Below are 23,964 nucleotides of genomic sequence, written 5' to 3' on the forward strand. Positions count from 1 at the left end.
GTATGAATGACCCTAGCACATAGTATGGGCTCAATAAATGTTAATTTCCTTCTCTTATGTACACAGCTGGCTTTACCTTATTTTGGAGGGAATACGTTTTCTGAAAGTTCAGGCCTGGGTAATTCCAAATGACAATCTGAATAGAACGTTATTAGCAGAAGTGAACAAATATGAAAATGTTCTCTTAATTAAGGTCCTAGGACAGTTACCTGGGACATTCAAGAGTAAGTATGATCCTATCATTGAAGACAGATGCATTATAGAATCAATCACTGGTGAAATCTGGGGACTAGCTGAGGTAGCCCACCTGACCTAGTAGGAAGGCATGGGGAATTTTATTTTTCTGCACTCCTTCTCTGGAAAGATGGAGAGTCACAGTGAGTTTTTCACTATTTGATAAAGACCATCACTTTCCACACATGAACATTCTACTTTAGACAAGAGTCAGACAGCTGTGAGAGACCTGTGAAGACATATTTCAGTTTTATTATCTTTTAGGCATAGACGGGTATGTTAATCCATTTCCACATATAATTCCTATTATCACATACAGGGAGTGAACCTTGAACCTGCAAGACCTGTTTCCTGTTGCCGAAGAATTAAATGGGAGAGCCGAAACCTCAGAAGGTGAGGATTTGGAATTCTTTTTCTTCTCAGCATCTCTGTGCACGTGGCAGCCATTAAACGAGTAAGCTTTCCTCTTTATCCAGGCACTGATGCGATGGTAACAATGCTCTTTTTTCCCCGGCAAACTTTCTGCTTTAGGTCCAGAGCTCTGAGTGTCTCATGTTCTGCTCTGAAGGTTCTGACAGCTGTTTTTGGACTTAATGAACCATTGCAAGTGGAAACCAAGAAATAATTGTAGCGTAACCCTCTCTTTCTATTGTCATGTTGCTTCTTTCTGCAAATATATCTTAGAAGTTAGACTTTAAACCTTTGATCTCCCGCACCAAAAGAAAAAATAATATTTATATGGAAGTAATTTTATTTTAGTGTTTGTGATTTAATGTGGAGAGCAGGTGTTTAAAAATTTTAGAATTTCTTTAACAAAATTCTAAAGAGAAAATAAAAAAGAAATCACAGTATTTACAGAGATAACAGAATGGCTTAGCCATGCAAAACAAATAACTTTGGTTTTTCCCCTTTTACTTTGGTTTAAATATTGACCAAGATTTAATTTTTTTTTCCTGCCAAATAAAACTTCAAGAAAAGTTTAGAGGCAAAATAACATATTTTCTTTTTTTCCCATAATATTTTATACAGCATTGAGTCTAAGAATATTTTATGCATTTAATCCATACCAATGCACTACAGGAAGCTTTTATTAAACGGAGTCACTATTGCCCAGACAGTAAATGGTTTACAAATGTACAATAACATATGTTTCTAAAGAATGCAGAAGTGGCAAAATATTATTCCTATTCTCATCTGACTTTAATTTTCAATTTATGTTCATTGCCTTCATAATTTTTTATTTCATGAGTCTAAGAAACAAACACCAGTTTTCCTTTTCCTTTCAAATAACATAGCTCTATACCTAGAAATCTGATGTTCATTGATCTTCCCTTTAAAGTTGTGTAAATCCTGGGAAAGAAATGGCTGTGCAGTGTTTTCCCAGAAACCAGGCTTCTGCCTGAAAGAGCAAAGTTTAAAAGTCTAGTCACAAGTAGCCCATATCCAGTCTACTTCAAAAAGTTTCCATTTATACTACCACCCCAAAAATTTCCTCGAGCATAAAACATGTTTATAAAGTTACAAATTGGAATGTAACTAAAGATACATAGACATTTTATTATTACACTTTCATGTACTGCTTGATAAATTATGTATCAGTTAAAAACACTAAATTATCTGCAGGTGCATTCAGTATCTGTAGGGAAGTTAACAAAAACACACACGAAAAAAATATATATTCTATATTCTGTGGAAAATAACACGGCTTTGATAATGACCACTGTTAAAAACTCTAATTCTGACTGATATCTTTTTAAACATGAAGTAGGTATAATTTTAAGGCAGTGGATAACCCAAAGGATTTAACACCAATTTGTAATTACAGCGATTTACTTTGTGATCTATGAAAATGGGAATGTTGACCATGATTTTTCCAAAGTGTCTCTCACACATGCTTGTGTTTTTTCTTTTGACAGAAAATAATTTATTAGCAGGTGTCTGTAGAGGTAAGTGCTACCAAATTCTGTTTTATGTCTTTTTTAGAATAGGTAAAATTGTCAGTTTGGGAGTACCGTTATGTATGTGTGTCTATATGCATCTGTGATTTACTTCTGAGAGTCTGCTGGTGGCACATCAAAGAGTCGGCTCTTATGGTGTCTATCACTCTGACTCTTGGCCTCCCCTCCCTTGTGATAAAAATCACAGTTTTTGATTAGGGCAATGTGAGTGTCCCCAGTCTTCACAAGCTGCCACCTTTGGGTTTTAGGTGCTTGTGAGAAAGTTTGGGGCATTACTGATAGCAATCAGAATCAGAAATGTACCTGCTCAGATTATCCATATAAACAATTGAAATAAAAACATTACATTGTACATCAGATTAACAGCAACTCCCAGAACAAAGCTTACAGTGTATAAAAATAGCTACGTAAAAAATTTACATAAAAGGCAAACCAAAAAGAAATCCTCAGTGCAGACATTTACGGAAAAAAAATTGAACCAAACACAACATATGACCTATTATCATGGCTGCCAAAACTTGGTCTTACTGTTTGTAATTAAATTTCCTTGTTTTACTTGAGATAATTCTCTAAAAACCTGTAACAGCTTGGTAGAATGAACTGCTTAATACTTGAACCATGAATTGCTGTCAATGTCTTTATTTATGTCTTAAATACAATCCACGTTCATGCTTCAATTGGTCTATATGATTTTTATCTCTGAAATGAAAAAAAAGCATACTTTAGATAAGCTGCCATAGCAGTAATTTTTTTTTTTTTAACATCAACAGACACTTTGTACTAAAAGTAATTTAGTGAATTACTTTACAGGAGGGCCTTTTATAAAACTCCACTGTCCCCCAGCCCATCTATAATCTCAGGCATTGCTGCATCCATTCTACAAATAATTTTTGGAATTATTCAGAGTGTTCTTTTTTTTTTTTTTTGTAAAATTAATACTAATGCAAGCTTTTTCAAGAAAATATTTCATTGCATTTCTCTTTAGGTTAAAAATATACTCATTCCTTCAAATCACGCTATTTCGTGGGATGTGCCTTCAAGTACAGTTTTTCATTGAGAAGTTACTCTGTACAATTTTGAAGAAAACAGTAGTTAAAATCTATGTTTACAAAGGACTGGGGAAAAGAACCCTAGAGAAGTGGAAAAAGCAAACAAACAAAAGAAGTCGTGTGGGAATGCTGCATACTTGACCTCCAATGAAAGGCAAGATAGAGAAGCAATCCAGTTCTGATTTCTTTCACCCCATCAGTTTAAAAACCTGGCTTTCAGGTTTTAAAAAAACAAGTCTTATTTCAATTATTCTATTGTTCTCCCCTGTGTGCATCCTTTTAAATTCAGTACTTTCCCACACCCCATTCTTACTATGGGATTAACTTGGATGACCCACTCAAATTGTGACTTGTGGTTTATTTATAATGAACCCGAGGTTTACTGTGGCGGTCGGGGCTTTTCATATCATATTGGTAAGCTATAGTAGCAGTTATTCTAAAAGACACATTAAATAGTTAGTGCAAATGGCTCTCCTATTTGGTTGGTTTAAGGGAACACAAATAAAAAGAAAAACCTCAAATTGTAGGTGGCAATGCTATGGAAACATACTCCTTTTTGAGACTGTCTTAAAAATCACACACAGCTATTTTATATGTTAAATATATATAACATATGTAACAGACATATGCCTCTACATATGTGCATATCGACACATGGATACATATATACACATATACATACATATACTACCTATAAAAGCATATGTGTATATGTATACACACATGCACAAGTTTGTTAGACTTTTCATTAAAATGATTTGGGATATTGGCTGTATAAATACACTCACGCTTTTATTAAATCCCTAGATTAAATTTTTTTTTTAAATTTTTATATTTTGAGACAGAATCTCATTCTGTCACCCAGATTGGAGTGCAGCGGCACCATCTCAGCTCACTGCAACCCTCACCTCCTGGGTTCGAGTGATTCCCCTGCCTCAGCCACCTGAGTAGCTGGGATTATAGGTGCTTGCCACCAGGACTGGCTCATTTTTGTATTTTTAGTAGAGACACAGGGTTTCACCACATTGGCCAAGCTGGTCTCGAACTCCTAGTCTCCAGTGATCCACCTGCCTCAGCCTCCCAGTGTTGGGATTACAGGCATGAGCCACCGCACCCAGCTTAAAATTTTTATATTTTAAAAGTATTTTCATAATCATTTATTTAAAGTAAATTTAAGGTATTAGAATCTGTTCTTATTGAACCCAAATACTAATTCAAAAAATAAAGCTTCTTTGCACTTAAAGTTTTTGCATTAAAATATAAAATGCTAATTGAATGTTAACATCTCATAGTTGGTTTTTATTATTCAGAGGATAATGATTATTTTGAGGAGGGAGGTGGGGAGACAGGTAAGTGTCCATTCTTCCAAAAACATTTTCTGAATCACAAAAGTTTCCTTTTGAAAAACTCTGTTCCTGTTTTGAGAGGATGTGGAGAAATAGGAACGCTTTTACACTGTTGGTGGGAGTGTAAATTAGTGCAACCATTGTGGAAGATGGTACGGCGATTCCTCAAGGATCTAGAGTCAGAAATACCATTTGACCCAGCAATCCCATTACTGAGTATATAACAAAAGGATTATAAGCCATTCTACTATAAAGACACATGCGTATGTATGTTTATTGCAGCACTGTTCACAATAGCAAAGACTTGGAACCAACCCAAATGTCCACCGATGATAGACTGGATAAAGAAAATGTCGCACATATACACCAGGAATACTATGCAGCTGTAAAAAAGGGTGAGTTCATGTCCATTGCAGGGACATGCATGAAGCTGGAAACCATCATTCTCAGCAAACTAACACAGGAACAGAAAACCAGACACCGCATGTTCTCACTCACAAGTGGGAGTTGAACAATGAGAACACATGGACACAGGGAGGGGAACACCACACACTGGGGCCTGTTGGGAGGTGGGAGGTTAGGGGAGGGAGAGCATTAGGATAAATACCTAATGTAGATGATGGATTGATAGCAAACCACCATGGCACGTGTATACCTATGTAATCTGCACGTTCTGCACATGTATCCCAGAACTTAAAGTATAATAAAAAGAAAAAAAACAAACCTCTCTTCCTGTTTTGAAAGCTGTAATTATGAAGCATCTTAATGTAAAGGCTTTCATCTTTAAGGATGTTTCTTACTTGCTAGGGAATTATTTCTATGAAACTCATACAGACTACTCACCTGGACAACTAGGACAGTTTCTCTCTTAGGCTTCAGTTTTGTGATTGTTTTCTTCTAACTTTTTGTTTTCTTCCATATTACCGAGGTCCTTGTTTACATGTTTTGATGCAGTCCTGTAAGAGAAATAAACTTCATCACATTGACACATACATGTTCAACTTTTATATTTAATTTTAAGATTTGAATTAATGTATCTTTGAAAAGCAAATGTTTCACAGCAAACCGCTAGGCAAAAATTTCATCTGTGAGCCTTGACTGATAACAGTGCACATTCTGCTGAAACAAGTTTGGTGATAGGTTTGCAGTAAATGTATGCTTAAAGAAAAAAAAATCAATTATTTTGAACACAGACTCTACAACACTTTGTTGCATCATGTTTTTAGCTAGGTTATTTTTCTCTCCAATTTCTGGGAAGTAACTCATTTGATAGTGTAAATTTTCTTTCTAAGTGAATTTTCTGCAAAAAAATTTCTTAGGACATTTCATGAAGGCCTTTTCCCTTTTGGTGTTCCCTATCATGTATCCCAGTTGAACCAAAGCCCTATGTCTATCTTTATAGATTCTGTTTTACTGAATACATCAGCAACAAGATTATTGAGACCAAGTTTATGATAGAACATTGACAACAGAAGCTACAGCAACTCTTAACATGGCTAGTTCTCAAATTATGGTCCCAGACCTGCAGTATCAGCATCCCCTGTGAACTTGTGAGAAATGCAGATTCTTGGGCCCTACACCAGAACTACAGAAACAGAAACAGAAACTGTGGGGATGGGACCTGCAATCTCTGTTAACTCCTCAGATGATTCCACTGCCTGCCACAGTTTGAAAACCAATGCCTTAGCAGCTACTATGATTACCCATGCCTAGACTCTATTCGTTAAGACATGAAATCAGGTTTTCTTAATTACACAATTAAGGTTTTGTGGCTAACTAGGAGAAATCAGAGCAAATGGTAGCTGTATGTCCAAGAGTGCATCCTTCCTTCCTTCCTTCCCTTCCTCCCTCCCTCCCTCCCTCCCTTCCTTTCCTCCCAGCATCCAGAATAAGAGACAAGTGCAGACCATTATAAGCCCTTGCAGGGCTTACACTGCCCAAAGGCTATTACAACCTGAATTCTCACATAATAGTTTTACCTGCTATTGTAATTTGTACATAAATGGAATCATCTCACATGCATTCATTTGTGTTTGCCTTTTATTTAAACTCAACCTTAAGTTTGTGACATACATGTATAATGGTGCATATGATTATAGATTGTTCATTCTCATTGGTCTATAGGGTGTCATAGGGTGAATAAACCATAATGTATTTATTTATTTTACTGGTGATTGCTATTCTTGCTCTTTCTTCTGCAATTTCAATTTTATACATAACTTATACATTGTGTGTGTTTCCACATGTTTCTTATGCTCTTGTTGGTCTTGGTTGTTCTTTTTCCTCTCTGTGCTTCGATCTGGGTGTCTTCTATTGATATGTTTTCCAGTTTCCTTCTCCTGTGCTCTGCTGTGGCCCATTTGTGTTAAATTCATCCACTGAAAAAGTTAGTGTTTAATATTATGTCTTTAGGTTCCAAAACGTCAATTTGATCCCTTAAAATCAAATTGACATTTTGGAACTGAAAGATTTCATTCTTTTTATCTTTTGAATCATGGCATTTCAATTCTCTATTCCTTTTATTTTTTTTTTTTTGAGTATGTTTTCTCACACATTTTCTTATATATTATTTGTAGTTATTTTCATTGCCTTATCTATTAACAACAATATTCAAATAATTCAGTTGTTTGCTTATCTTATTTACTTTTTCTCTTGATTATTGATTGTATTTTCCTGACTCTTTGCATATCTTGTCCTTTTATATTTTGCTGACTCAATCAACAAAAGAACTGTAGAGACTCTACAGAACGCTCTTTTCTATCAGATATGGCTCCCTCTTTCCTTTGTCAGGCCGAGGGGCTGATTACCACAATTCTGTCAGGTATTGACCTACGTTGGAGCCCCACTGCAATTTTAGTAAAATTTGGTCTACCTTTGGCTTGCTCCTATTCCTAAGGCATGGTTCTTTCAGGCTTCTAATTGACATCCTAGAAAGTATCCGTTTCTTTAGCTCTAAAAATGCAGAGAAATCCAGCTTTTCCCTTCAAGCTCTTAGCTCAGTTCTCCATCCATCTGCCCCATGAAACACTGAGATGTGAGAAATCTTGTTTCCTTGACTTGAACATAAGATCTTTGAGAACAACAGCCTTGTTTTATTTATATTTTATCCATAACACATAAGACCGTGACTAGCACATGGTAGGCATCCAACAGATCGTTATTCTATTAAGTTGAACTGACGTGATCATAAAATGTCTATTTCCTTCTACTATTCCTTAATATATTAGTGCTCACCACTATGAAGTCCATACATACCCAGCTGCTTTTTTTATAAGTAGGTGGACAGAATACTACATTGAAATGACAGAACTTGAGTAATTGTTAATCCAGCCTTTCCAGATAGTTCTGTACACAATTATATGCATAAACATGTCTTTGATTATTCTAATAGCTACTAACTCTATATTCTAATAACTATAATTTCTATAAATCAGTAAGAATTGTGGCAATTTTAAAAAGCCACATAATCCCCAAAATCTCTTCTCTCCTTTTTTTTTCTTCCCCTTGTCTTCTCTCACCCCTCTAAATTTTTTCTCTATTCCATTCCTTCTTTCTTTTTCTACTTCTCCATTTGCTTTCTCTTTTTGTCTGTTTTCTTTTAAACTCATTTCATTAACTTTCACTCCTTTCATCTAAAGTAAGAATTATAACTTGTTTGGAGCAAGTAGACAGTGATAGATAAAAAAGTCAACATTCAGTAAGTAAATCCTAAAAAATAAAATAAAATAAATCAACAATGTAATACATGAGGACAGTGACTACTATAATATAATATAAATTGCATATAATTAATATAATATAAATTGCAATTTTAATTTGTTTCAAGTTGCCTTGACTTGTATGGTAAGAATAAAGCCATATTCTCATTAAGTGTGCAAATGATTTCATAACCTTGAAATAAAGCATGGACTACAAAGAGTTATGTTTTGAGTAATACTGAAAAAAAAAACCAAATTGTACTTTGTTAACTCTTATATTTATAACAATTATAAACCCTCAGAAAAGTACAGAATGAACTATTTTACTGTATTTGAGAGTGACAAAAATAAGATAGAAATTGAAAGAAAATTTTACATGACTTTTCCTCTAAGGGCACTTCTCAGCTTGGGAGGTATGGACTAAGTAGAACAAAAGCTGGAAATCAAGCGGGAAAAATCTTAGAAAGCAGACAGCCACAGGGTGGCAAGAATTCCAAATTTGTGTACATACTATGATAAGCTCCTTGGATGACCCTGTGAATAGCATATGTGGGAGAAATTTCAAAGAGCTTAGAGGGAAGCAATACCAGAAGGCTTAGAAACCTGATAGATCTTTAGGCACTACCCACACAGTTTGGAGTTGAACTTCACCAAGCCAGAAGTGGTTAGTAAACACATCAGTCTTTGTACTGAAACTCCAAAAAAACCAAGAAAGACTATGTGTCAAAACTACACACAGGCTGGGCTCAGTTGCTCACACCTGTAATCCCAGCACTTTGGGAGGCCAAGGTGGGTGGATCACTTGAGGTCAGGAGTTCAAGACCAGCCTGGCCAACATGGAAAAACCCCATCTCTACTAAAAATACAAAAATTACCCAGGCATGGTAGTGTGTGCCTGTAATCCCAGCTACTTGGGAGGCTGAAGCGGGAGAATCACTTGAACCCAGGAGGGGCAGGTTGCAATGAGCTGAGATAGCACATCTTGCACTCCAGCCTAGGTGACACAACAAGACTCCATCTCAAAAAAAAAAAAAAAAAAAAAAAAAAAAGAACTAGACACTAGATGTTCATCCTAAGACAGACATGGAATACAAACTGTAAAATTAACCATCACAAGGGCAAGGTGACAGTAGAAAGCAATTAGCCAGTAACCTAATTGTCTGCTAGGAAAAACAACTCATATCCTTTAGAAAAATGTAACAGAAATTATAATCTAAAACATATCACCCACAAAATCCATTATATAATAAAAAAGTTTCAATACATATACAGAATAGAAAAATGTAACACAAAGTCCAGAGAATGTCCTTAGGTGATGCAGATTTACAGATTTTGGAATCAGCAGGCAAGAATTTTAAGTCAATTATTACAATACCCACTCAATGGCTTAAAGGAAAAGATGCTAACAATGAGAGAGCAGATGGAAATATCAGCAGCAAAAAAAGTGAACAAAAATAATTATATGACTGAAAACTAGAATATCGATATTGAATGATTCACTAAATGCACTTAACATCAGATTGGAAGTGGCACAAGAAAGCATTAGTGAACCTAAGGAAAAAAATGTAAGTTACAGGTTCTAGAAAACAGAGAGAAAGAAAACAGTAAAAAAGTGAGGAGATGGAGTACAGGGCAGTGGTAAAAAAGGAAAAGTGAGCAGATCTTCAGTGGCCTGTGAGATGACAGTGAGCAGGCTAACATATGCTGACATGTGTGGATTTGAAGTCAAATAGAAGAGAAAGAGAATGAGGCAAAAATATATTTGAAGAAACAATGAGAAAATTTCCGAGACTTGATGAAGTTCATTAACTTGAAGATCCAAAATGCTCAGAAGTCCGGAAGGAGGAAATGCAAAAAGAAAAACACACTCAAGAAATCATAGACATACTACCCAAAGGAAATATAAAAAGAAATATTTGAAAGTGCCACAGAAAAATTTTTCAGGAGAACAATAACATAAATAACAGGTGATGTCTCATCAGAAAAAAATGCACATCAGAGATAATTAAACATCTTTAAAATGTTGAAAGGAAAAGTTTTCAACCCAAAATTTTACATCAGTGAAAAGATCCTTCACTTAAAGGGAAAAGAAAGACATATTAAATTAAATGGAAATAAAGTAGAAAAAAATATCACCATCAGACCTTTCCTAAAGGAAGCACTAAAGGAAGTTCTTTGAAGGGAAATAACACCAGATGGGAACTCAGATATATGAGAAAGAATAAAATAATATATATTGTAGATATGTAAAATATTTTAAAAGACAACCAACAGTTTAATATATATGCTTTATATGCATATATATGTAAAACATAGTTGATCTTTATAATATATGCAGACAAAATAGATGTGACAATAATAGCAACAAAGATAGAGGAAGTTAAAAGGGATTATGCTTCAAAAATCTTAGATTTTTAATATGAGTAGACTGTTTTGAGTTCTTATTGTAACCCTTATAGCAAGCACAATAAACAAACACAAAGAGGTATAGTTAAAAGGCCAGTAGAGGTATTAAAATGTAATACTAAAACTTAATTGAGTAATTCAAAAGAAGGCAGGATGGAAGGACAGAAGATACCTAGAAAACAGATCGGGAGGTGGTCTTACATTAACTGATAATTAAATATAACTTGGTCAACTCTTCCAGTTAAAAGGCAAAGATTGTCAAACTGTACAAAGTAAGCAAGACTCTACAAAATGCTCTACACCAGAGGTTAGCAAACTTTTTCTTAAAGGTTTAGACTTGTAAATAAGCTTGCAGGACATGTGACTTTTCTTCCAACTGTTTTTAATTCTGCCATTATAGCATGAAAATAAAACATGCTATATATAAAGAAATGGGCATAATTGTGTTGTAGTAGAACTTTATTTATAAAACTAACCAACAGCCCGAGGTCAGAGTTTGCTCTCTTACTCTACATGAAAGATGAATTTTAAATATAAAGAGATAATTGAAAATAAAAAGAAAAAGATATATATGTAAATACTACATATATACATGCCGTGTGGCTATATTAACATCAAACAATGTAAAATTCATGGCAAGGCATCTCACCAGAGATAATGAGAGATATTTCATAATTACAAAAGCTTTCATATATAAGGAAGTTATAACAATTGTAAGTATATGTACCTAATAAAAGTATAAAGTAAAAACTGACATAACTGAAGGGAGAAGTAAATAAATATGCAATCTTTAGTGAATAATTTGATATCACTTTCTCAATAATTGATAAGACGATTACACCAACATTTAATATGTATGATCCTGATGAAGTAAATAGTTCAGTTGTCCCTGGTATCTGCAGGGTACTGGTTCCAGGACCCCTCTTGAATACTAAAATCCACAGATGTTCCAGTTGCTTCACTGGGCTAGCTCTATTGTCATAAACATGTGTTTTTAAGAAAAAGGATAAAAGAACAAGTATTTTCTGTCATTGGACAACAGGTAGCAAAGTACTGTGATCTGTGTGATTTCTAAAAGAAAAGTCACAAGCTGCACTCGATGACAATCCAGGCTTTGTGTCTGGAATTATTTTCTGGTGGTGCCAAAAATGAGGACCCAAGCAGAAAACAGAGTTTTCACTGAGTTGAGGAGGTAGAAATCACACTTGGCTGGAAGGAGATGATGAAAATTGCAGGAAAGAGGTAGAGTTATGCAAAGAAAACAGCATGAGAAATTTACATAAGCATTCCTTTGATTCTTTCTCCAAGTACTAATTTGTATACATCCATCCTAATCTAGTTTAAATCAAGCTCCAAAAAAGTTCAGCTGATCCATAAGTAACTTCGCTAGCTGCCAAACAAAATTCAAAACAATATAACATCTAGATTTCCAACATCCAAACAAAAATTACTAGACATACAAAGAAATAGAGCAATGTGACCTATAATTAGGAGAAAAAAAGTTAATAAAACCCTACAAATAATTGAATTAGTAGTCAAGGATTAGAAAATAGGAATTACAGAAGATTATAAGAATTTAAAGGAAAACATTAGTATAATAATAAGAGAAAGAGAAGATTAAAAATAAAGTTGAATATTTAGAACTGAGAAACACAGATCAGAAATGGTAATTTCATGTATGGGGTTACTGGAAGATCAGATATTGCAACTGAAATAAAATCAGTGACAATTAAGTTACAGACATATAAATTATGCAATATGAATCTTTTCAAAAAAAGCAAACTCATTAAAAATTGAGACGGAGATCTGTGGGACAATTTCAAGAAGTCTAATGTATGTATACCAGGAGTCTTATGAAGCAAGAAGGAGGGTAAACAGATATAAAAAAATTGCTGAAAATTTTTCCAAATTTTCAAAAGCAGTGAAAAATAATATCCAATTACTTCTTTTTTCTCCAGAGATGGGGTCTTGCTCTGTTGCCCAGCCGGGAGTTCAGTGGTACAATTACAGCTAACTGTAGCCTTGGACTCCTGGACTCAAGTGATCCTCCCACCTTAGCCTCTATTTTATTTTTTTTCTTTCCAGACAAAGTCTTGCTCTGTTGCCCAGGCTGGAGTGCAGTGGTGTAATCTCAGCTCACTGCAACCTCTGTCTCCCAGGTTCAAGTGATTCCCATGTCTCAGCCTCCTGCATAGCTGGGATCACAAGAGTGTAGAACTAAGCCTGGCTAATTTTTGTATTTTTAGTAGGGACAAGGTTTTGCCATGTTGGCCAGGCTGGTTTCAAACTCCTGGGATCAAGCAATTTGCCTGCCTCGGCCACCCAAATTGGTGGGATTACAAGTGTGAGCCACCCACACGGCTAATCTCCTTGTGTAGTTAGGACTACAGGTGTGCATTACCACATCTGGCCAAAATCCAACTACTCCTCATTAAAAACAATACAATCCAGAAGGCAATGGCACATCTTCAAGGTGCTCAATATTCTAAGAAGTATCAACCTAGGAATCTGTACCCATGAAAATATCAAACAAAATTAAAAATGAAATAAGAACATTATCATAAAAATGAAAACTCAGAGAATTTACTGGCGGTAGACATGCACTCCCAGTAATGTCAAAGGAGGTTTTTCAGAATGAAAGTGATAGACAAAGGCTCAGATCCACTAAAAATAAGTAGAGTGCTGGAAGGAGTAAATAAGTAAATACAAAAGAAAGTTTTCTCATAACTTTTAATTTTTAAAACAGATAATAGACCGCAGAGCATAAAATAATGACAGTGTGTTGTGAGGCTTAGTACTTAGAAGTAAGATAAATAACAACAATGGCACAAAATACATGAAGGGGAAATGGAAGTGTATGCTTGTTACCTTCTTATATAACATGTGAAGTGATTTTGTATAATTTAAAATTCACAAGGAAAAACTGCATGCTAGGCCAAAAAATAAATCTCAATGTACTTTGAAAGACTAAAAGATTATGTAGTAGGTTGTGTTGACAAAAAATAATTAGATGAGAAATATTTGGAATTTAGTACAGGTCTAGTCACTTGACTTCAAGGAAGAAACCACAGAGAAACATTAACTGAATGAATAAGAAAGCACAACATACCGATGTTTGTGGAATACAGGTGACAGTGCTGAGAGGAATTTATAATTTCAATGCTTGTCTTATAAAAGAAGAAAGGCTAATACTAAGAATCAAAATTTTTATTTCAAGAAATTAGAGAAAAGGGAGAAAGTGGAAATCTAAATAAGAAAAAAGTAGTAATTATAAGAGCAAAATAAAAAATAAGCAATAGAGATAAAAAACAAAGCAAAAAGTTATTTGAGGTCATTATGAAAATTGATAACACCCTATAAAGACTAAGAAAGATAAAAGAAAAATAGTTAGCAATATCAGATAACAAAAAAGTGTTACCACTATAGAACCTATAGGCATAAAAGGGATAAAAAAAACTACTTTTTTTTTTGCAAAAATGTCAATAATTTAAATGAAATGGATAAATTATTGAGCAACCTGCCAAAACTTATTCAAAAAGAAGCAACCCTATATCTATAAATTGAAATTTGGCCAGGTGCGGTGACTCGCTTATAATCCCAGCACTTTAGGAGGCTGAGGAGGGCAGATCACTTGAGGTCAGGAGTTCAAGACCAGCCTGACCAACATGGAGAAATCCCATCTCTACTGAAAATACAAAAATTAGCTAGGCGTGGTGGCACATGCCTGTAATCCCAGCTGCTTGGGAGGCTACGGCAGGATAATCATTTGAAACCAGGAGGCAGAGGTTGCAGTGAACTGAGATCGTGACATTGCACTCCAGCCTGGGCAACAAGAGTGAAACTCTGTCTTAAACAGGAAAAAAAAAAAAAAAAAAAAAATTACGTTTTGTTTTGAAGCAAGTTCTCATGAAGAAAACTCAAGGTCCACTTAGTTTCATTATTGAATTCTATCAAACATTTAATGAATTAACAAACTTGGAAAAAGAAGAGGATGGGGCCCCTTTATCGACCCATTTTATAAGATCCACATTACTCTAGTACCAAAACTTGATGGGAATGTTATAAGAAAATTACAGACCAATATTCCTCATGAACATAGACAAAAGAATTGTTAATAAAATGTTAATAAATAGTATCCATCAATATATAAAAATTATGATACGTCATAATAGACTGAGATGTATTTCAAGAATGCAAGACTGGCTTACCATTCGACAATCAATGAATGTAATTTACCATATTAACAGAGTAAATAATATGACTATTTTAATAGATATAGAAGAATATTTGAGAAAATTCAATGATTTGTGATAAAAACTACTGGTAATCTAGGAATAGTGAAAAAGTTATTCAACCTGATAAAGGATATTTTGTAGTAAAGAATTTGGCTTCATCCAAAGAGAGATCTGACCTTTGTTTTCAGTTGCTGGGAGCCAACATCTAAACAGTTAGGATTTTATGAGTTATATAGGCTTTCTTATCTATGTTGCTCCCTTAAATTATACCTGATAGCTTATGCTAATGAGATGTCTCAGGGCAGGGCCTTCTACACTAATCAGTCTTAGGGTGGGGTATAATGACACCAGAAAGGCCAATCATAGTTTAATGAGGGAACTTTGAGCTATGTGATATCAGACTGACCTCAGGAGGAGACAGGCTGGAGGTTAAGTTCAACCAATTAATCATGCCTGTGTAATAAAGTCTAATGAAAACTCTGGACACTAAAGTTTGGGTGAGCCTTTCAGGTTGGCCATACTCCATGCTTTCGTCACATGTCGATGCTGGTAGAATAATGTATCCCTGAGGACAATGGAAACTTCACATTTGGAATCTCTTAGACTCTGTCCTATTTATTCTTCCCTTGGCTGATTTTTAATGTAACATTTTCTTGTAATAAATATAACCAGGAATATAAAAATTTTAGTAAGTTCTGTGAATCTTTCTAGTCAATTATCAAATCTGAGGACTGTTTTGGGAAACACCAAAACTTGCATTTGGTGTCAGAAGTAAGGGTGATATTGTGTGTACTCTTCCCTCTTACTTTGTGGTTGGACCCTAACTCCTTGCAAGTGGAGTCAGAATTCTTGGGCAGACTAGGTAATCTGGAGAACTATACCCTTAACTCTGCAGTTTGACTAACTCTGGGTAGGGATATACAGCTAGCATCATACATAACGGTAACTATTGAGCAATTTCCCCTCTAAGATTGGAAACATGCAAAGACGTCCGTTCTGAACATTTCTATTCAGGCTTGTATTGGAGCTGCCTATGAGTGCAAAAAAGCGAGCAAAATAGATAAATGGTATATAGAATAGATGGGAAGGAGTAAAGTTATCCCCATTTGCAGATGCAATCATTGTTTACATGGGAATCCACAAAACAACTAATATAACTACCAACAAGGTAATTTAGTAAGATGGTAGTATACATTTCAACACAAAAAATTAATCACATTTTCACATACTAGTAGGAAAACTGGAAACATTACAAAATTAATTGCATTTATAATAGCTGCAAAAAGCATAAACATATAGGAATAAACTTTTAAGGACATATCAAGTATCTACATTTAAAATTTGAAATATTACTAAGAAAAAATTGAAAAGAACCAAGTAAATGAAGAGATATATGATCACGGATTTGAAGACCAAATATTTGTAAGTTATCAAATCTACTCAAATTTGTTTGTATATTAAAAGCAATGCTAATGCCACAAAATTTTTTTTGTGGCACAGAAATTTGCAAGTTGCTAAAATTTATATTAACATGTAAAGAAATAAGATCTCTGAAACAACCAGAAGATTATGACAGTTGAAAATCTCCTAGTATTATGGTAAGTTAAGTTTTGACATATGTGTTAAGACTGAAAGAAAGTCCTTTTGACAAAGTGCTGGAATGGCTTGATAAATAGATATAGCACAACCAAAAACCAAACAAAATCCCACCTTTATCTCACACTAGACACCAAATTTTAGACAGATCATATCCTTAAATGTCAAAGTTTAAAAGTTTCTAGGAAATAACATAGGAAAATACCTTTGCCACTTTGGGATAAGCAAAGATTTCATATAGTAGACACAAAAAGCACTAATATAATAGGAAAAATTGATATGCTGTTCTTCATCAAAAGGAATAATTTCTGCTTATCAAAAGACAGCATTAAGTACAGGAAAACCAGGCTACAGACTAGGAAAAAATGTTCAAATATATCTATACATGTCAAAGGATTTTAATACAAAATATGTTAAGAATTCTTACAAATCAATTACAGAAAGACAAATACCAATAAAATCATAGGCACAAGATTTGAATTGTTACTTCACAAAGGAAGATATAAGATAACCAATACATCTATGGAGCTTAAAATTATTAGATCTCAAGGAAACGCAAGTTAAAACCAAAACTAGTTACTAATTCACACCTCCTAGAATGGCTAAAATTCAACAGAATAACACCAGATTTAGGCAGGAATGCGAAGGAACTAAAACTCTCATATGCGACTGGTGGGAGTTGTAAGCCAGATGACTGTTTTGGAAATCTGCATGGTAGTTTCTCATAAACAAATGTCTGCTGGAAGATCAAGCAATTCCACTCCTAGGTTTTTACCCAAGAGAACAGAAACATATGGCCCCCCCCCCCAAAAAAAAAAAAACACTTGTATAAAAATGTTTATTTTAGCGATACTATTCAGAGCAGCCCAAACTGGAAACTATCCAGACGTCCAAGAAGAGAATGGATTTTAAAGATGTGGCATATTCTAATGGTTAAACACTATCAGCAATATAAAAAAAGAAGCCACTAATATATGTAACAACATGAACAATCTCAAAAACATGTTAAGGGGAAGAAGCCCAATATAAAAGAGTGCCTTCTCTATAATTCCATTTGTATGAAGTTCAAGATGAGGCAAGCAACCTCTGGTCTTAACAATTAGCACAGTGGTTTCCTAAGGAGACAGGAATGATGAGGTTGGACAAAAAAGAAGTCTAAGGGAACTTTCTGGGATCTTGACAGGAGTAGTAGTCACTGCTATATACTGAATGTTTGCGTCCCCCTGAAATAGATGACATGATCATCACATGTTTAAACTATAAAGGTGGAGCCCTTATGAATGAGATTAGTGCCCTCATAAAAGGGACTTTGGAGAACTCTCTTGCCTCCTGCCATCATGTGAAGTTACAGCAAGAAGGCACCTCTATGAGCTAGAAAGTAGGCCCTTACCAGACACTAGATCTGCTGGTGCCTTGATCTTGAAATTCCCGGTCTCCAGAACTGTGAGAAATAAATTTCTGTTTTTGTTTTTTTTAAAGCCACCCAGTTTATAGTATTTTGTTATAATAGCATAACAAAAAACCATAACCTAGCTGGCTTTAAAATATATATGTATATATATGGTATATGTACATCTATATTTTATAATGTATAAAATATACATTATGAAGGTTATTTATTTTAAATTTTTCTCATTGGTGCCTCTTTTTAACAACGTTAAATGTGAGAGAAAACTTAAATTATAGGATCATAGTAAGTTACCGTGCGAAGAAGCACTAAAGGTGACCCTTTAGTCTAAGCTGCAAGGCAGAGAGGGTTCTTAGCCTTGGCGTCTGCAAGCCTGGGTTTTTATCCTCATGTGTTAAATCTGAGCTGCAAGATCTTAGACAATCCCTCCTCTTAAGCATGCTCGTTCATCTATAAATAGGGGAAACAACAGGATTTCCTCGTAGAGCTGGTGTGAGGATAAATGTGATAGTGTATGTGAAAGCAGCTGACAGGTGACATGCAAGGCCTCACCAAACTGAAAGTGACTCAGGAAGCTAATGCCCAAGGCCATAAAGCTACTGAGTAGCAGAAGAGAATTTAAATCTAAGTCTCAACTCCTCGTTCTGTGAAATTCCCTTAAGTGCAGTGCCTTCAAAGGTCTAAAGTCACTTTCAAATAAATTTTCAGAAGATTTAAAACCTTTTTTGGCGAGATTTTCCCAATATTCTATACTTGTTTTGAGATCTCAAAAGAGGTAGGGGATTGCTTTGGGGGTATCCCCTAAGTATACCTTTAATTGAACCATGGTACATTGAGAGAATGGAGGAGGCAGGACAAGTGAAAGGGGATGACAGTGGTAGGTGCAACCAGTAAATAACAATCTGGTTGGTATCATTTGGAAAAGTTCAATAAAATGCTACAATAGAATTTTATATTTAGAAAACCAAAGCAATACTCACTTAAAATGATTCACACATAAAAGAGTACATGAGATTTTAGGTTTTCCAAGCAGGCTTTCAGTTTGTATAACAAATTGAAAACTCTCTTAGACGGGGTGTAAGGAATCCTTATATCTTGATAGTTAGAGGAGTGTTTTCTGTGAGCATACCTGCCTCACACCACAGAAGGTACCAGAGCTGTTGGTATTTAGGACTGGCATCTTGGCAGTGTAGAGTTACCACTTCTGGCAAACTGGCCATTGACACCTGTGCAGGTTATTTAGGGTCATGCCCAGGAGTATGGTTATTTTTTGCCCTTCTTTGGTCACAGCTCAGTAGAAGGAGTCTCCCCTTGGGCCAAGTTTAATGACAAACTAGAGCAGGAGAGCAGGACACTAATCCCCACTAAGAGTTGTCAGCAATTTCTTGATTGAAGAAGGAAATAGAGAAGAATAAATAGTTGGTCTTATTACTACAACTTACAATTTTATAACTTTAGAATTTCTAAGACTCTACAAAGAAATTCCTCACTAAAATTTTATATCTTTAGAATTTCTAAGACTCTACAAAGAAATAGGGAATGCTTGTGTCCTCAGTGAAAACAGAAAATGGCTTTTCCGTCTTGGTCAATAGTGAATATGACAGCCATTAGGTAAAAGGCTGGGGGATCAAAATAAATGCAACTACACTGAATATGCGTGACAACAGGATGCCACCTGCATGCACTCAGCATCACAGCTCAAAATGTTTCTTTAGGGCAGATGATGGGATACATACAGCTTGGCTCATGCCGGAGAATGGGATGTTTTTGTTCCTTCACCTTTGGAAAACGTATTTAAAACAAGTGTGATCTTTTTTAAAAAAATAAAATGAAATGAATATATAGAGAGGACATTTTGAAATATGAACACATTATATTTTGATGCAAGCCCTTTCTTCCTTGAGGAAACTTTCAGGTCACACGCAGTAGAAGAGGAGAGGGCCATGGATGGTGCTGCTGTGTGAGTGGCCAGTGACCCTGTGATTGACTAGATGGAGACTCTGGCATTTCCACATTATTTCCTGTCAGTCCCCTCTATTATTTATGGTTTGATAAGATAGTGAGGTATATTCTTTTCTTCCTTCTGGCAGCCTGCCAGGTCATGTGTAGAGAAAGAGAGAGAAGTCAATGTTTGGATTAGTCTGACTTCTCATACAAGTGGAGAGACACAGGCTGTGTCAGTCCTGCCCTTAAGATCATGCCCTTTCCTCCATAGTACCAATTAAATGCCAGCAGCCAATCAAAGTCAGAGCTAAAATTTTAATTCCAAAAAAGTCCGGGTAAGGGAGCAAAATAGATTTGAAAATACTATAGGGAATTTGGAATAAGATACTACTTATGATATCTTCAGCAGGTTAATCCCACTGAGACTTAGATACTACAAAATGGGGTGAATGGTATGTATATCATTAAATTCTTGAGGATTTCAGTAAACAATACCAAAAAAAAAAAAAAAGAGAAAAATAGTAGTTTCTCATGTAGTGATAAATGAGAAAAGTCACTTAAAATGTGCTGTAAGTGGTCCTCCAGCACTATCTTTTCAATTTATTCAGTGACGAGTCCCTCTTCCCTTATGAGAACATATATTTGCTTTTAGCTGAGTATTGACTGGGAAATAGAATACAGTTAAAATCAACTTTCTTGCAAGATCGTGTTCCATATATTAAGGGACACCAACAGGAAGGATTCTAGAAAGGCTTAATTAACAATGTTAATTTTAACAATGTTAACATAACATTGTTTATTGAGGTTTCAGTGTTGTAGGCAAGTCCTCTTTAGCCCTTCAGCCAATTTAGGATTGTCTCTGTTTTCTTCCAAGTGAGTACTGGAATAATAAAGCATCATATAAGGCAGAACTAACAACGGGTATTTCTGACTTTTAGATTTCCAGATTATTTATATATTACACACTAATTTTCATGAAAATAGTCTTGAGTTCCATAGTTGCAAATGGTAAATCTCTCAGTAAGTTTCCAAGATTTACACAATGACTATTTTGAGATTACAAATGTTCGGTTAACACTTGCGTCCAGTTAGTTATAGGAAGTATGGAGGTCAGAGTCTCTTAAACACAACCAATCCAGAGATTACGGTCTTAATATATTTGTGAAGAAGTTTGTGGCTACATCACTCTACCTTTACATTTTTCCTTTAACTTCAGCTCTTTTAATTTTTCATTAGTTCTTGTACTATGAGATATGCAAGATAGGAATAGATCTTAAATAGGAACATTTATCTTCCTGTAGAACTAAAAACCATGTTTGGAGGACAAGGTGGAGAGAAATGGAAAACATAGTAGAAAGTAACCACTGAAGTATCTCTAGTTCTTCAGTGCTTTTCCACCTGTTAAACGACTAGATATAGGGTGGACTAATTAATGCCTTTCCCTGACTCTGATAGTTAATACCCTACCTACATGGAAAAAAATCAGAGTCATCTATTCTCGTCATTAAAACATCTTCAGTTTTTTTTTTTTTTTTTTTTTAAACAAAATATTTCCATTGGGAAGTCATATGGATTAAAGCAGCCAAAGAGTCATGAGTCCTTACTCCTAAATGAATATGTCATTTCACAATAGAAAAAGAACACAATTGCTAAGTCTTTCTTGCTCCAGTTTTCTATTTTTGAAAATTATAATAAAAATATGTAGCTTCTATTAGTGGAATAACGAGTGAATGATGGCTGAATAACCACTAGGTATATTAGCAAATGTACTCTTAAATTTTACTAGAAATAAAAGACTGTTTCTCTTATCTCTCTCCAGTGACTTTTAAAATTATCAGTGCAAAGAATTTAGCTAAATGTTGCTAAAATTTCACTACTTTGCTAGTGTATCACAAAAATGGGCTTAGACATTCTTAACTTGAAAGATCTTATTATGAATCTGAACTTACTCTGAATGAGCAGCTTGAAGGGTTAAGAAGACTAATTCGTATTCCAAAAATGCTGGCTTATTTCAGAAGGCACAAGCAAGGAATAATTAAGAGGAATGCAAAGCACTTAGCGAACCTGAAGTATTCCACAAATCCTTAATAAAAAGCCTTGACGCTTTGGATGAGAATGGCAACTTATTACTTTGATTACCAATAATATCAACTCTGTCAGAGTTAGTGAACTTTTCAATTAGGTAACAGTTATTTAGATGAACGGTCAGGTCAGGTGGTAGAAGTTGAGCTTAATTTAATGAAATATTTTAAAGGAAATGCTTGAGGCTTTCACCTAAAGACACCATGAAGCTAGTGTCCAGCATTTATTTATCCATGATTTTAATTTGGGGTTACCACATGAAGAAACAAAGGAAAGAACACATACACAAACACAAATTTATTTTATTCATAGAGGGACAAATGGTGTCTGATGAAATACTGGATGTTGGTGGTGCTCCAAGAATTTAACATGTATTTGACCCTAATGTAGAGAATTATAGTTTTTTCTTTTTTTTTCAGCTAATTTTCAAGATACAGGGAAATTTTATTTTCATTATTTTAAGAAATAAAATTACTGTGGAGTGAATCAGAAGTCATAATAAAATGAAGACACCCTAGAACCCAAGCTGTTGGATTTGTGAGTAAGTTATCACGGATTATAAAGGGAGGACAAGATTTGAATATCAGGAAACCTGTACACATAGGAGAACTTCTATAAAATGGATGTTGCCTCTGGGCAACTGTCTGTTTTTCCTTTCACTTACATAGCACAGGTCTTCCAACTTTTCTATAGATGCCATGGACACAAACCCATGTGCAGTGTTTATAGATACAATGTTCATTGAGAAAAAGAACATATTTGTTACCAAGTTGTGATAGTTAATTTTATACGTCCACTTGACTGGGTCATGTGGTACACAGACATTTGGTCAAACATTATTCTGGCTGTGTCTGTGAGGGTGCCTCTGGGTGAGATTAACATTTGGATCAAATCAGTAGGCTAAGTAAAGCAGATTGCCCTCCTCTATGTGGGTGGGCCTCATTTAATCAATGAAGATATGAATGGAACAAAAAGGCTTAGTAAGAGGGAACTTCTCTTTACCTGACCACTTGAGTTGGTACATTGTTTTTTCTTGCTTCCAGTCTGGGACGAAAACATTAGTTCTTCCTGGGTCTTAGCCCATCTGGGTTTCAGACTGGAACTTACACCTTCCTGGTTCTCAGGCTTTTGGACATAGACTGGAACTACACATTAACTCTACTGTGTCTCCAGCTAGGAAGTTGTCAGGAACTGCAGATCTTGGTACTTCTCAGCCTCCAGAATCATGTCAGTCAATTTCTTATAATAAATCTTTCTTTGTACACACACACACATACACACACACACCCTCTACTGATTTGATTCTCTGGAGAATCCTGACTCGTACACCAAGCATTGGTGCGGGCTGCTTAAGACTAAGGAGAGAAAGCCCAAGATGAGGAGCAGTTGTGCCATAAGGTGAGAGTGGGCATCATGTACATCAGTGACAACACACAACAGGAGAAATGTTTCCGCCTTATGTGGCACAAAATAAAGCACAATGAGAGAAAGTACGGCCTACCCATTAAACACAAAGATTCTAAAACATCACTGCCTTAAATCAAATAACAATTCTGTGCCTTCCAAGCTATGTAACCTTAGGAAAGTCATTTAGCCATTCTCTGCCTCAGCTTTTTCAAATGTAAAATACGAATAATAATGGTATGTACTTTATAGATGTGCTGTGAGAACACGAGCTCAATACATGCTCATGCTGCTATGTGACTCCACCATTTCAGAGCTTCTGCCTCCTTTGGATGGCAGCTCCATTTGAATATTGCTTCATTGGAGTTGGCATCTTTACAGGGTGAGATCATGGGTCCTCATTTAAATCTGATTTTTCTTTTGATTTTCTTTTAAATCAACTTTCTTATGTTTTTTAAAGGGGACCTATCAGACATAAGGAAAATATAAAATGAAGTACAAAGTTCCATTAGCTATAGACATCCCACTGCAAAAATTAATTTACTCATTTATAAGATAAGGTGGTTTAAAACCTGTGTTTGAAACTAGCAGCATGCCACAGAAT

The 23,964-nt window shown here is 35.1% G+C and overlaps 1 protein-coding gene across 4 annotated transcripts in view; it reads right to left on the minus strand.

The window, feature by feature from the left end:
* Positions 1-466: 466 nt before the first annotated feature.
* ALCAM (activated leukocyte cell adhesion molecule) overlaps positions 467-23,964 on the minus strand; it is a 210,050-nt gene continuing 186,552 nt past the window's right edge. For all 4 annotated transcript variants that reach the window (XM_005548247.4, XM_005548246.4, XM_074033536.1 and 1 more), the window contains 2 exons: positions 5,431-5,543; positions 467-2,891 (listed from right to left, as the gene is read on the minus strand). In XM_005548247.4, the coding sequence (XP_005548304.3) occupies positions 5,456-5,543 (88 nt within the window). In that variant the 3' untranslated portion in view covers positions 467-2,891; positions 5,431-5,455. The remainder of the gene's footprint in view (positions 2,892-5,430; positions 5,544-23,964) is intronic.

Source organism: Macaca fascicularis, chromosome 2, assembly GCF_037993035.2.
Source record: "Macaca fascicularis isolate 582-1 chromosome 2, T2T-MFA8v1.1".
In the NCBI taxonomy this organism is placed as follows: domain Eukaryota; kingdom Metazoa; phylum Chordata; class Mammalia; order Primates; family Cercopithecidae; genus Macaca; species Macaca fascicularis.